This window comes from Diabrotica virgifera, chromosome 4 (genome assembly GCF_917563875.1).
Source record: "Diabrotica virgifera virgifera chromosome 4, PGI_DIABVI_V3a".
Classification (NCBI taxonomy): Eukaryota; Metazoa; Arthropoda; class Insecta; order Coleoptera; family Chrysomelidae; genus Diabrotica; species Diabrotica virgifera.
The window spans coordinates 63,863,355-63,875,331 of NC_065446.1; the positions used below are offsets into that span (position 1 = coordinate 63,863,355).

The 11,977-nt window shown below is 33.4% G+C and overlaps 1 protein-coding gene across 1 annotated transcript in view; it reads right to left on the reverse strand.

Moving 5' to 3' along the window:
• Nucleotides 1-10,994, reverse strand: part of LOC114325833 (uncharacterized) — a 51,986-nt gene extending 40,992 nt beyond the window's left edge. The window contains exon 1 of the mRNA XM_028273962.2: nucleotides 10,852-10,994. Coding sequence (XP_028129763.2) covers nucleotides 10,852-10,869 — 18 coding nt within the window. The 5' untranslated portion in view covers nucleotides 10,870-10,994. The remainder of the gene's footprint in view (nucleotides 1-10,851) is intronic.
• Between the last annotated feature and the right edge of the window lie 983 nt (nucleotides 10,995-11,977).

Genomic DNA, 11,977 nt, shown 5'->3' on the forward strand with positions numbered 1-11,977 from the left:
CGAATGCAACGACGGACGAAGCTGGAAGCTGGGAACCGTCCCAATCTGATGGCCATACTCAAACTCTTATTTGTAAACATTGACTTGTATTTTATAAATTCTTTTCGAGCTATTTCTATTCTGACCTTTATCTCACAATCTTGATCTAACTGTGAGTTTATAATTGCTCCAAGGTACTTATACTTATCGACCCTCTCTCGGTTTTTCCGGCAATGTTAGATGTATGTTGTCAACAGGGTTTTTTGAGATGACTATATATTGTTCGTCCGCTATAACTTTTCCCATGCGTCACGATTCATTTTCAAACAAATTAAGTCAAAACATAAAGTGAAACAAACGTCGATGTGTATATATATTTTGTATACTGTATACTATATACTACACACATCGGCGTACGTTTCACTTTATGTTTTGACTTAATTTGTTTGAAAATGGATCGTGACGCATGGGAAAAGTTATAGCGGACGAACTATATTTGGTCTTAACATATGAATACGTTTTTATTATATTCCCTGCATTTTTGTAACCCTGTCCCTGCTAATGGACCAGAAGCATTAAACTAATTCGTGATGGATATCAATAATAAAGAAGAGTCAATTTAAATTCACAATGGAAAAATTAAAAACAATTAACTTCCATTTCTGGATATTCTAATCACAAAAGAGAATACAGGATGTGCAACCAAAGTTTATAGAAAACCAACCCATATCAACAGATATTTCATTAAACACTTAAATCACAACGTAAACACCAACAAAGGAATTTTTAAATAATTATTAGATTATCTATGATAGATCCCAGAACACTTAATCTAGTGAAAATACATTTCACGTAGAAAAAAACTGTTAACAAAAGTTTTAACTAAAAATAACTATGCATTGTCCTTTATAAACCAGGATTTCTACAAGATAAAAGAATGAAAACAATAACACTACAAGCAAGCTATAAATACTCACATGAAGGGACAGAAGGATGACAACAATGCCATATGTAAAGGGTTTATCAGAAAATTAAAAAGGATCAGAAACAAGTACATCACAACAATATTTAAAACAACGAATACACTCAGATCTATCATGTTCAAAACCAAACCCAACAACACACAAGAAAGATAAAAAACTGCATCTATAAATTACCTTGTGAATGCAACAATTTTTATGTGGGAGAAACTACACGACCACCAAGTATCAGGATAAACGAACATGAAACATACATACATCAAAAATAGGGATATCGACAAATTACAGATACACAGACATGCCTGGGACAATAAACATAGAGTGTAATGGACAGAATCCAAGAATCTCTTATCCTACTCAATGAAGAAAAATGTGTAGCAAATCAATCAGCAGACTGTAGCAGGCAAAAGAAGAAGTCAACAACAACAATATACCAACAATAGCCGATAAGAGAATCTAAGACATATCGCCTACAATAAAACACAATACATATGCAAATCACAATCACACACGAACACTTCTACACATAAAAATGTATAAAGCAAATAATGCAGAAACACACAGAACAGTCAGAAATTGATGTTTCATACGTCAGTAACCCACACTCAGATCTTTTTAGCCATAGGATGGCTGTTGCCTATAACAGTGTAACGGACCAACCAAGTCAACCCTTAACCTTGAAAAACATAACCCTTTCAACAACTTTGGCGCTTATGCACTCCTTTCTAACACAATTATTAAATAATATTTTTTCGAAAACGATTTCCGGATTGTAATACGAAACGTCAATTTTTTTAGTTAAAAATGTAATTTTAAATATAATCAATTTGGATAAACAGCGAAATGTTCCAAGAAATGTTCCAGAACCAATGTTGATACCAATGTTCAAGAAAAGAGACAAAGAAGACCCTAACAATTATAGAGGTATAAATCTACCGAACACCGCCCTTAAGCTAACCACAAAAGTCCTTACCAACAAAATCAATAAACGAACAACTTTATCAGAAGAACAACAAAGCTTCAGATCCGGAAGATCCTGAGTAGACGCCGTATCTGTACTAAGACAAATCACAGAAAAGACCATTGAGTACAATAAACCAGCATAGCTATGTTTTATAGACCTGACAAAGGCTTTCGATCGCATCCAAGTCGAAGACGTCTTATTCTTTTTCTCATGATCATCTTTCAGTGCGTCACAGTTTTTCGATTTCTTTCTAACGCATTAAATTGTATGTGACAGAAAAAAAGGCACGTCCGTGATTACAGACATTTACAACATTTATTCTAGTTATTCTAGTTGTCGATAGATGGCGTCATAATAAAAAAAATAATTATTTTAATTAGATAATAATATTACAAATATAATGTGTATAATTTATAAGACTATACAAATCAAAGAAAATACCATTTTATAAATGCAAGAAACACATTTGATTTGTTTTTATTCCAAATTGAAAATAAAATGTGACAACTGTCAGATTTAACTAAAATGTCATGTTAGAATAAATGTCATAAATGTGTATTATCACGGACATACCCTTTTTCCTATCATTTGTTACGCACTGAAAAATGCTCATGAAAAGGACAATACACTTACTGTACCTATATAAGAAACATACCAATCAATATTATACAAACCATCGAAAATATTTACTTCCATAATCGAATACAGGCAAAGATAAATTAAATGGAAAATTAACACAGGTTATACCAGTACACAGCGGAGTCAGACAAGGTGAGTCGTTAAGCCCACTTCTCTTTAAGATAATAATGGTCCAAACAATAGAAGCAGTACATAAAGGTCATGGTTACAGAATGGGAACAAAGAAATCCAAATATTATGTTATGCAGACGATGCCGCAATAATCACCGAAACAGAAGACGATAACCAAAGTTTAACATACATCTTCGATACAACAGTCAAGAAATACAATATTATGATAATATCAGCAGAAAAAACGAAATATATTAGACCTAATGAATGAATACAGTAGAACCCCGGTTAACCGAAATAAAGGGGGGAGAGCCGTTTCGGATAACCAATTTTTCGGTTTAGCCGTCATATGCTAAAAATAGCCTAATAACAAGGCGTATAGGGAAAATGAATTTACAAACAATGTTTGTATATACTGTAGTATGTACAGTACAGCAATACAGTATTTTATTACAGCTATACAAAATATTTAAAATACAATAATGGATTGGTAAATACATAGTAGGCTACTAGAGTATGTACTGTATAAACTGAACAACTTAAGTTACTACAGCATTGTGACATACTGTATTACAAACACTTTTAAATATTTACGTTCCGGTTGACCCGGGTTCCGGTTAACCCGATGTCGGTTGACCGGGGTTCTACTGTATATGAACACCTAAGTACCCACTAGGATGTAAAATCGAAATTGATGGGAAAATAATAAAGCAGGAAGCAAGGTTTAGATATCTGGGAATAGATATAACCAGTTACGGAGATGTTGAAGAAGAAGTACGACAACTAAGTTTAAAAGCAAGGAAAGCGGCGGGATCTCTTAAATGACACAATCTGGAAGAACAAACACCTAAGACAAGACACAAAAGCAAGAATATATAGCAGCAATTAGGCCTATATTGAAATACACGGCGGAGACCTGACACATCTAAAACGAGACGACTACTAGAAACAACAGAGATGAAAATAATTCGACGAATATCAGGGAAAAGTCTGTTGGATAGGGAGAGAAGCGAAAACATAAGAAGATCATGCAATGTAGAATACAAAAGTGGATGGGTGACAAAACGGAAAAAGAGTGGAGAAATACATTAGTAGAATGGCAGAGGATAGGATAGTACGAATAGCATGAGATATGTCACCAAATCGACGAAGAAGTGTATACAGATCAAGAAAAAGTTGGTGCGATAATTTAAACAATTTAGGAGGCTAATATAAAAGAAAAAACAGGCTTTAAAGCTTACATACAGGGTGTCAGTAAATAAGTATGAAAAATTTTAAGGGCTAATTCTACATGAAAAATTAATACCAGTTTGCTCTATAAACATATGTCCGCAAATGCTTAGTTTCGGAGATACTGGGTGTTGAAATTTTAATTTTAAACTGCCAATTTATTTATTGCTCTAAGACCAGTTGAGCTATGAAAATGAAATTTGGTGACTTTTAGGAGGTAGTTATTACGAATTGTTTGACATACAATTTAGAATTTTGTATTCATCATTGGTGCGCCTACCGGCAATGGTCTGCATTTTTTTAAAGAAAAAAATAGTACGCTACTGAGATATTTCGAATTAAAAATTATTTTTGAATTCCAAGTCTAATTTATGATAAAAAACCTTTCTTGCCTTTTTTTCATATGATGCATCGTTTTTATGCAGAAAAATAAAACATCTTGGCGCGTATTTTTCATTTCTTAATACATCATCAAGAACTATCCAATATAATAATACTAAACTAGAACAATAACAGAAAATATTACTCATAAGATTTCAACTAGGTGCAAAGCTGCAAGAAATGTTTAAAATGATCTCTTTTACAGATAACAGAAGAATTTTATATTCATCATTGGCGCGCGTACGGGTAATGGTCTGAATTTTTTGAAGAAAAAAATAGTACGCCATTGAGATATGTCAAACTAAAAATCATTTTTGAATTCCTCGTTTAATTTATGACAAAAAATCTTTCTTTCCTTTTTTTTATACGAGGCGCCGTTTTTATACAAAAAAATAAAACATCTTAACGCTTACCAAGTATTTGAGGTAGTTTCCATATGCATAGAAAGTTAGTTCAAATACTTTGTAAACGTTAAGATGTTTAATTTGTTTAAAAAAAGGTAAGAAAGATTTTTTGTCGTCAATTGAACGAGGAATTCAAAAATGATTTTTAGTTTGACAGATCTCAGTGGCGTACTATTTTTTTTCTTCAAGAAATTCAGACCATTACCCGTACGCGCGCCAATGATGAATATAAAATTCTTCTGTTAACTGTAAAGGAGATCATTTTAAACATTTCTTGCAGCTTTGCACCTAGTTGAAATGGTATTAGTAATATTTTCTGTTATTGTTCTAGTTTAGTATTATTATATTGGATAGTTCTTGATGATGTATTAAGAAATGAAAAATATGCGCCAAGATGTTTTATTTTTCTGCATAAAAACGGTGCATTATATGAAAAAAAGGCAGGAAAGGTTTTTTATCGTAAATTAGACACGGAATTTAAAAATAATTTCTAATTCGAAATATCTCAGTGGCGTACTATTTTTTTCTTTAAAATAATTCAGACCATTGCCCGTAGGCGCGCCAATGATGTATACAAAATTCTTAATTGTATGTCATAAAATTTGTAATAACCACCTCCTAAAACTCACCAAATTTCATTTTCATAGCTCAACTGGTCTTAGAGAAATAAATAAATTGGCAGTTTGAAATAAAAATTTCAACACCCCGTATCTCCGAAACTAAGCATTTGCGGACATATGTTTATAGAGCAAACTGGCATTAATTTTTTATGTAGAATTAGCCCTTAAAATTTTTCATACTTATTTACTAACACCCTGTATAAGAAGGAAGAAGAAGAAGAAATATAATTAATTTAATAAATTAAATATCTATATATAGTTATACTCTGTATGCAACGACATTGGATACCGTAACCGTAGTCGACCTAAATCGCAATGAAATTGTTGCAACAGTGTCTTTCGAGAAAAAGTCAATGAAGGTTTAATAGAGCGTTTATTCTATGTTTCTCATGTTAATATGTATATTTTTGCGTTAAAGAATGAATTGGTAATTATACTAATAATATATGCAATAAAATTTTAACAATGCCGACAGGAAGTTTATATGCAAGGTACTAACAATATCAAGAAATGAACCATTAATTTATTAGATAATTATTTGACAGAATAGTAGTTAAAAGATGTTTATTTAAAATTTGTTGTTTAATTCTTCTGGCTTGTAACATAGGTCATTCAGTCAGTTACATAAAAATTATCATCTTGTTTTTTTGGGCCGAGTACTTCGACAGACAACAACGAAACCAATAATACAAATATCCTAGCCTCAACTACACCGAAAGAAGTAGAAGAGATAGCTAATTTGTTAAAAAATAACAGGGCTCCTTATCCATAAAATATCGGGAACTAAAAAAATAGCCTATAAATAGCCTATAAAATAGCCTAGGCGAAAAAGCCTAGCCCAACTTTTCCAAAGTTACATTAACGGAGAGGAAATCCTAGAAGAATGGAAGCCATTCCTACCGTATGCAAGAAATTGAAAAAGACTGTATGACTTGTACACACTTCTAAGTAGGTCAAACTGGCAAACAGGTGTATGTTCTCAAAAAATTGATAGTGTTAAACATTTTTTTTTATTAATTAGAAAAGTACTTTCAGCACATCACGTGCCATCATCAGAGCTTCGTCCTGTTATAGGTATAAATAGGTATATATAATAGGTATAAATCCTTCATAGAAGAGCAATTGTTCACTCACACAGAACTCACACAGCTATTCACTTGAACTCACAACAGTTTGACGTAGCCATGTTGTCTTTCTGAGATGGAAATAATTTAGATGTGATTTTATTAATTTTAAGGGTTTTTATACCCGAGATCTGTGGCTTTGCCCAGTATCTATGCATTTTAATGTGTTGTTTGGCAATTGCTCTTCTATGAAGGATTTATACCTATAGGAAGAAGCTTTGATGATGGCACGTGATGTCCTGAAAGTACTTAGCTAATTAATAAACACATTTTTTACACACTATCAATTTTTTTGAGAACATACACCTGTTTGCCGGTTTGACATATACAAGAAAGGCAGAAAAGACGACAGTGACAACTACAGAAGTATCGCTGTGACAAACTTAAGTCAGTAGAAAATATATCATGGAAAAGTGATTAAAGGTAAAATGGAAAATGAATACAAAGGTATTGAAGCGGAAGGAAAAAGCTTATTTTTTACAAAGCTTTATTAAAGAAGAACCAAAAATTTAAAAGGGACTGGTAAAGGGAAACAAAGCTTATTTTCACACATGGAGCTTGTGTGCCGCTCCAAAAATCCACACTGGAGGTCAAAAATCCGGGTCTACAAAACTATTACCAGACCAATAGTACGTTATAGATACCAGGCATAGGTGATGGCAGAAAACAAAAAAAGAAAGTTAGAAGTCTTTGAAAGTAAACTAAGGAAGATATTTGGATCTATTAACGAAAACGGAGTATGCAGATCCAGGTACAAACACCAAACTAACTGTTCAAAGAGACATCGATCTCAGAATTCTTTAAACTTCAGACACTTCGATATGCTGGTCATGTAGTGAGAATGGAGACAATCAGATTGCCGAAAGGAGCCCTAGGTAGTAAAATGCGGGACGTAAAACTAAAAGGAAGGCCACGGAAAAGGTGGGAGGATCAAGTGGCAGCGGAGGTGCAAAATTTACTAGATGTAAGAACCTGGAGATGGCTACCATGGCTATCGAGAAGCACGTGGGAAAAAATAAACGAAAGGAAACTACTTAAATGTAAAATGCTAAAAAATGATCAAAGAGATAGGGAACAAATGAAGAGAGAATATAGAGAGAAAGACAAAGAAGTTAAAAAAAGTGCGAGAAACGACAAAAGACAATATAACGAAGAACTGTTAATAGAAGCAGAAACAGCAGCAAAAAACAACGACATGGGAACTCTATATAAAACGACGAAAAAACTAAGCTCGCGCGGAAAAATGAACGTTGAGCATGTAAAAGACAAGAACGGGAAAATATTGAACAATGAAAAGGAAATAGTTGAGAGATGGATCGAACATTTTAGAGAAGTATATGCCAACAGAATAATAGAACACGAAATGGAAAATGAAGAAATAAAGGAAGAACTAAACTTCACCGAATCGGAATTCACAAAGAAAGAAGTAAGTAAAGCAATACAACAGCTGAAAAGAGGGAAAGCAGCTGGAATAGATAACATTACCACAGAACTACTGAAAGCAGATAGAGAAACATCGGAAGAAATCCTGTATGTACTAATAAACAGAATATGGCAGGATGAGAGAATACCTGATGATTGGAAAAAAGGTATAATAGTAAAGATAACCAAGAAGGGAGATCCAACGAATTGCAACAATTGGAGAGCAATAACACTACTTTCTACAGTGAGTAAAGTTATGACAAGGATGATACTAGAAAGAATGAAAGAAACTATAGACCAGTTGTTAAGACCAAACCAAGCGGGCTTCAGAAGTAATAAAGCATGCACAGATCATATTAACACATTAAGAAACATTGTAGAAAAAACAATAGAATGGCAGAGCAAAATCTATATAAATTTCATTGACTTTAGACAAGCCTTTGACCGGATTAACAGAGAAAAAATGTGGGAAATATTAAAGAGATATGGAATTCCATTAAAATATATAAGAATTATCAAAATGTTCTATGAAAACTATACCGCACAAATCATACACAATGGGAAACTCACAGAACCAATCAACATAGACAGTGGAGTCAGACAGGGGTGTATTCTATCTCCAACCATATTTTTGAACTTAATTGACTGGGTCATGAAGAAGGCAACGAAAAATAAAACAGGAATTAGATGGAATGCTTTCGGTCAGCTTGAAGATCTAGACTTTGCGGATGATATATGTCTGGTGTCCGAAAAAAGACAACATATGCAGAAAAAACAGAAAAGGGGACAAAAGAAGCAAGAAAAATAGGACTAGAGATTAACACAAGAAAAACCAAACTTATGAAGATAAATACGGAAAGAGAAATGGGTATATTCATTGAAGGAGAAGAAGTAGAAAATGTACAGAAGTTTTGCTATCTGGGAAGCATAATTGACGCTAGCGGTGGAATAGAAGAGGAAATTAATGGAAGGATAACTAAAGCCCAAAATGCGTTCTATATGCTGAAGAAAACATGGGAGTCCAATAAATTAACAACCAAATCCAAAATCAGGATATTTAATACAAATGTAAAGAGCATTTTGCTATATGCAGCAGAAACTTGGAAAATAGAGAAAAAGATTATACAAAAGGTTCAAACATTTGTAAATAGATGCCTTAGACGAATATTGCAAATATATTGGCCAAATCGGATAAGTAACAAGGAACTTTGGAGAAAAACTAATCAAGAGCCGATAGCCAAAACGATAAACAGACGCAAATGGAAGTTTATTGGACACACATTAAGGAAAAATGAAGATGATGTAACCAAACAAGCCCTGGATTACCAACCAACTGGAAAAAGAAAACAAGGCAGACCAATAACATCCTGGAAAAGAAATATTACCAGAGAGCTAGAAGACAATGGGTTAACATGGAAAGAAGTGAAAGCCCTGGCCAGAAACAAATGGAATCAAGAGGAGTGAGTGATAAGGTTGTAGGCATATTTTGGAAGAGGTCAAGGCTCGATTTGGACTATAGCATCATTGGAGGTAGAGAGAAAGACCAATAATGTACACATCAGAAACATGAACAGATACAACCATAATATAAAGGGTATTTGAATCAGCTGAGATGAGAGTACTGAAAATAATTACAGCAAATAAGCCGAGATACCGAAAGAGAAGTGAAGATACAAGATGGAAATGTAATGGATTGGTTATAAACAAGTGAAAATTAAACAGGAGAAAAGAATGGAAAAATCAGACAACTAGAATGTAGGCCACTAAAGGTAGAAGACGTGTTGGTTGACCGCACAACAGATAGGTTGATAACCTTCAATAGAGGTATCAATCCGTCAATGAACTAATAGAAGAGTGACAGAGAGAGAAAAAAAGAAGAAGTGCTGAGGTTGGTTATGAGAGCTGAAACTCCTATATTAAATAGGGTATCAGCAAATTAGTATACCTTGGAACTGGCATAATTTGAAAGATCACTTTTGAGATTACTATCATAAATCGACCATTGTGAATTGGACAATAAAATTTCAATGAACTGGTGAAAAGTACTAATCAAACTAATAATGAATGACAAAATTAGTTTGGAAACGAGTACAGAAAACTTTTCATGTAATAGACCTGGATCCCGCGTACCAAAGAAAGTTTATTAATAGCAAGCTGAAAATTTGTTAATAGCTTAACGGTGTCTAGTCGAACAAACTTTGATACACGGGAACACTGGAACAGGGGAAGTTTTAATTGTGGAACAGGTTACAGGTTTCGAACGTCAGACTACAAAAACGTCCCATGTACTTTGTCGGATAGAACTTCCAATTGATTTGTTACCCTTTCATTAAACCCTCATGCAAAAATCAGACTGCTATTTATCACCAACATAATTCCTGTCATTTGACATGTTCTACGAATCGGACTTATTAAAATGCCCAACATATTTGTCGGACAAACATGTTTTCATATATTACATAAAGTTTGCTATTGAAAAAACTTAAAAACAACCTGCTAGTTTTCACAATCATAAACTTGTCAGGATGAGTTCCACAATTAAAATCACGTTGCACATCCCCTGTTCCAGTGTTCCCGTACGTCAAAGTTTGTCCGACTAGACACTGTTAAGCTATTAACAAATTTTCAGCTTGCCATTAATAAACTTTTTTGGTACCCGGGATCCAGGCCTATTGTTAGATACCGATATATGCAGATATTTCAAATTAACCATAAAGTACTATAATCAAATATTTTAGTTTTAATAATAATCTGGATTTTAAAAACTATGTAAACTAAAAATTTACCAAAACATGATATAAAATAAAATAAATAAAATATTAAAATAATTAAAAATGAATAAAATCGTCAAAATTAACAATTGGGGGCATTATAACATCGTAAAAGTATTTCACTATCCAAAAACTACCCCTCCCCACATATGGTACACTTTCAATCACCTCCACCATCACAACTTTTTAAAAATTTTAAACCAAAATTGGTGCATGTGGTACTCACATTTCTTAAAATTGTCATGTTCGTGAATGTAGGCACAACACTAGAGTGGCGCGGGGGGCAACTTTTACCTTTTATAAGGTGAGATAAAAGAAGAGAAAGAAGGGGCAAGGTCCCGGAGAAGCGGATGATGTCTTTCGTTGTCCATGGTTATTTTTTTGTTAGTTATCGGAACTTTACTAATTGTATGCATTAATTTTCATAAAGTAAGGAATAAGTTAACAATTTTTTAACCGTAAAAGACAACTTAGAAGTAAAAAAATACTTCTTTACAAAGACAAAAAACACAGTAAAAAATTATTTATTTTTAATACGTGGACTCTAAATCTCTACTATTAATACTCTTAAACTTGCAAACTTATAAAGAGAATCTATATAATGTACTTATTTATCATTCAGGGTTATAAATCAACGGCCTAGGATTAACCTAAAGAATCAACTTCCACATCCGCTACGATACTGAATAAAAATAAAATAACAAATGTAATTTTTATGTTATGTTATTATTTTAACTAATCATCTTTGTCTTCTGCATGCTTCTTCTCATTCTTCCTCTTTATAAGTACTTTTTTTTGTTCCTTGGCGCAGTGATACCTCACTCCAGCTTTTGCTCGGTCGGCCGATACTTCTACCGATTGGTGATTTATCTCTTGCTATTTTGACCACACGAGTCTCACCTATTCTGCTTATGTGGTTATTCCATTCTTTTTTTTCTATTTGGTGTCCATTCGTTTATTACCAGATAACTGCAGTCTCGCCAGTGGCGCACACCCACACCCCCCTACACGCGACACTATATATACACAAAATTTTCGATTTTCTAAATCTGACGGAATTGAAAATTGTGATTTGATCCCATCTTAAAGTTTAGCAAAAGACTCACCCATTCATATATCAACCACCTATTTTGGTCCAAAGGTGTGGATTTTATGGCCCTTCCTATTTAGGGCATGTTTTTCGTTCTCGTCCCCAAAACTCCCAAACACTTCGAAAATTTAAGTCCGACCTTTACGGCTTCTAATAGTACTAATCATTACCTTTCCAACACATGTCTAATTTTGAAAATCGGTTATACCATTCAAAAGTTACCGAGCTCAGAAATATGACTCAATTTCTATTTAAAAAAGGG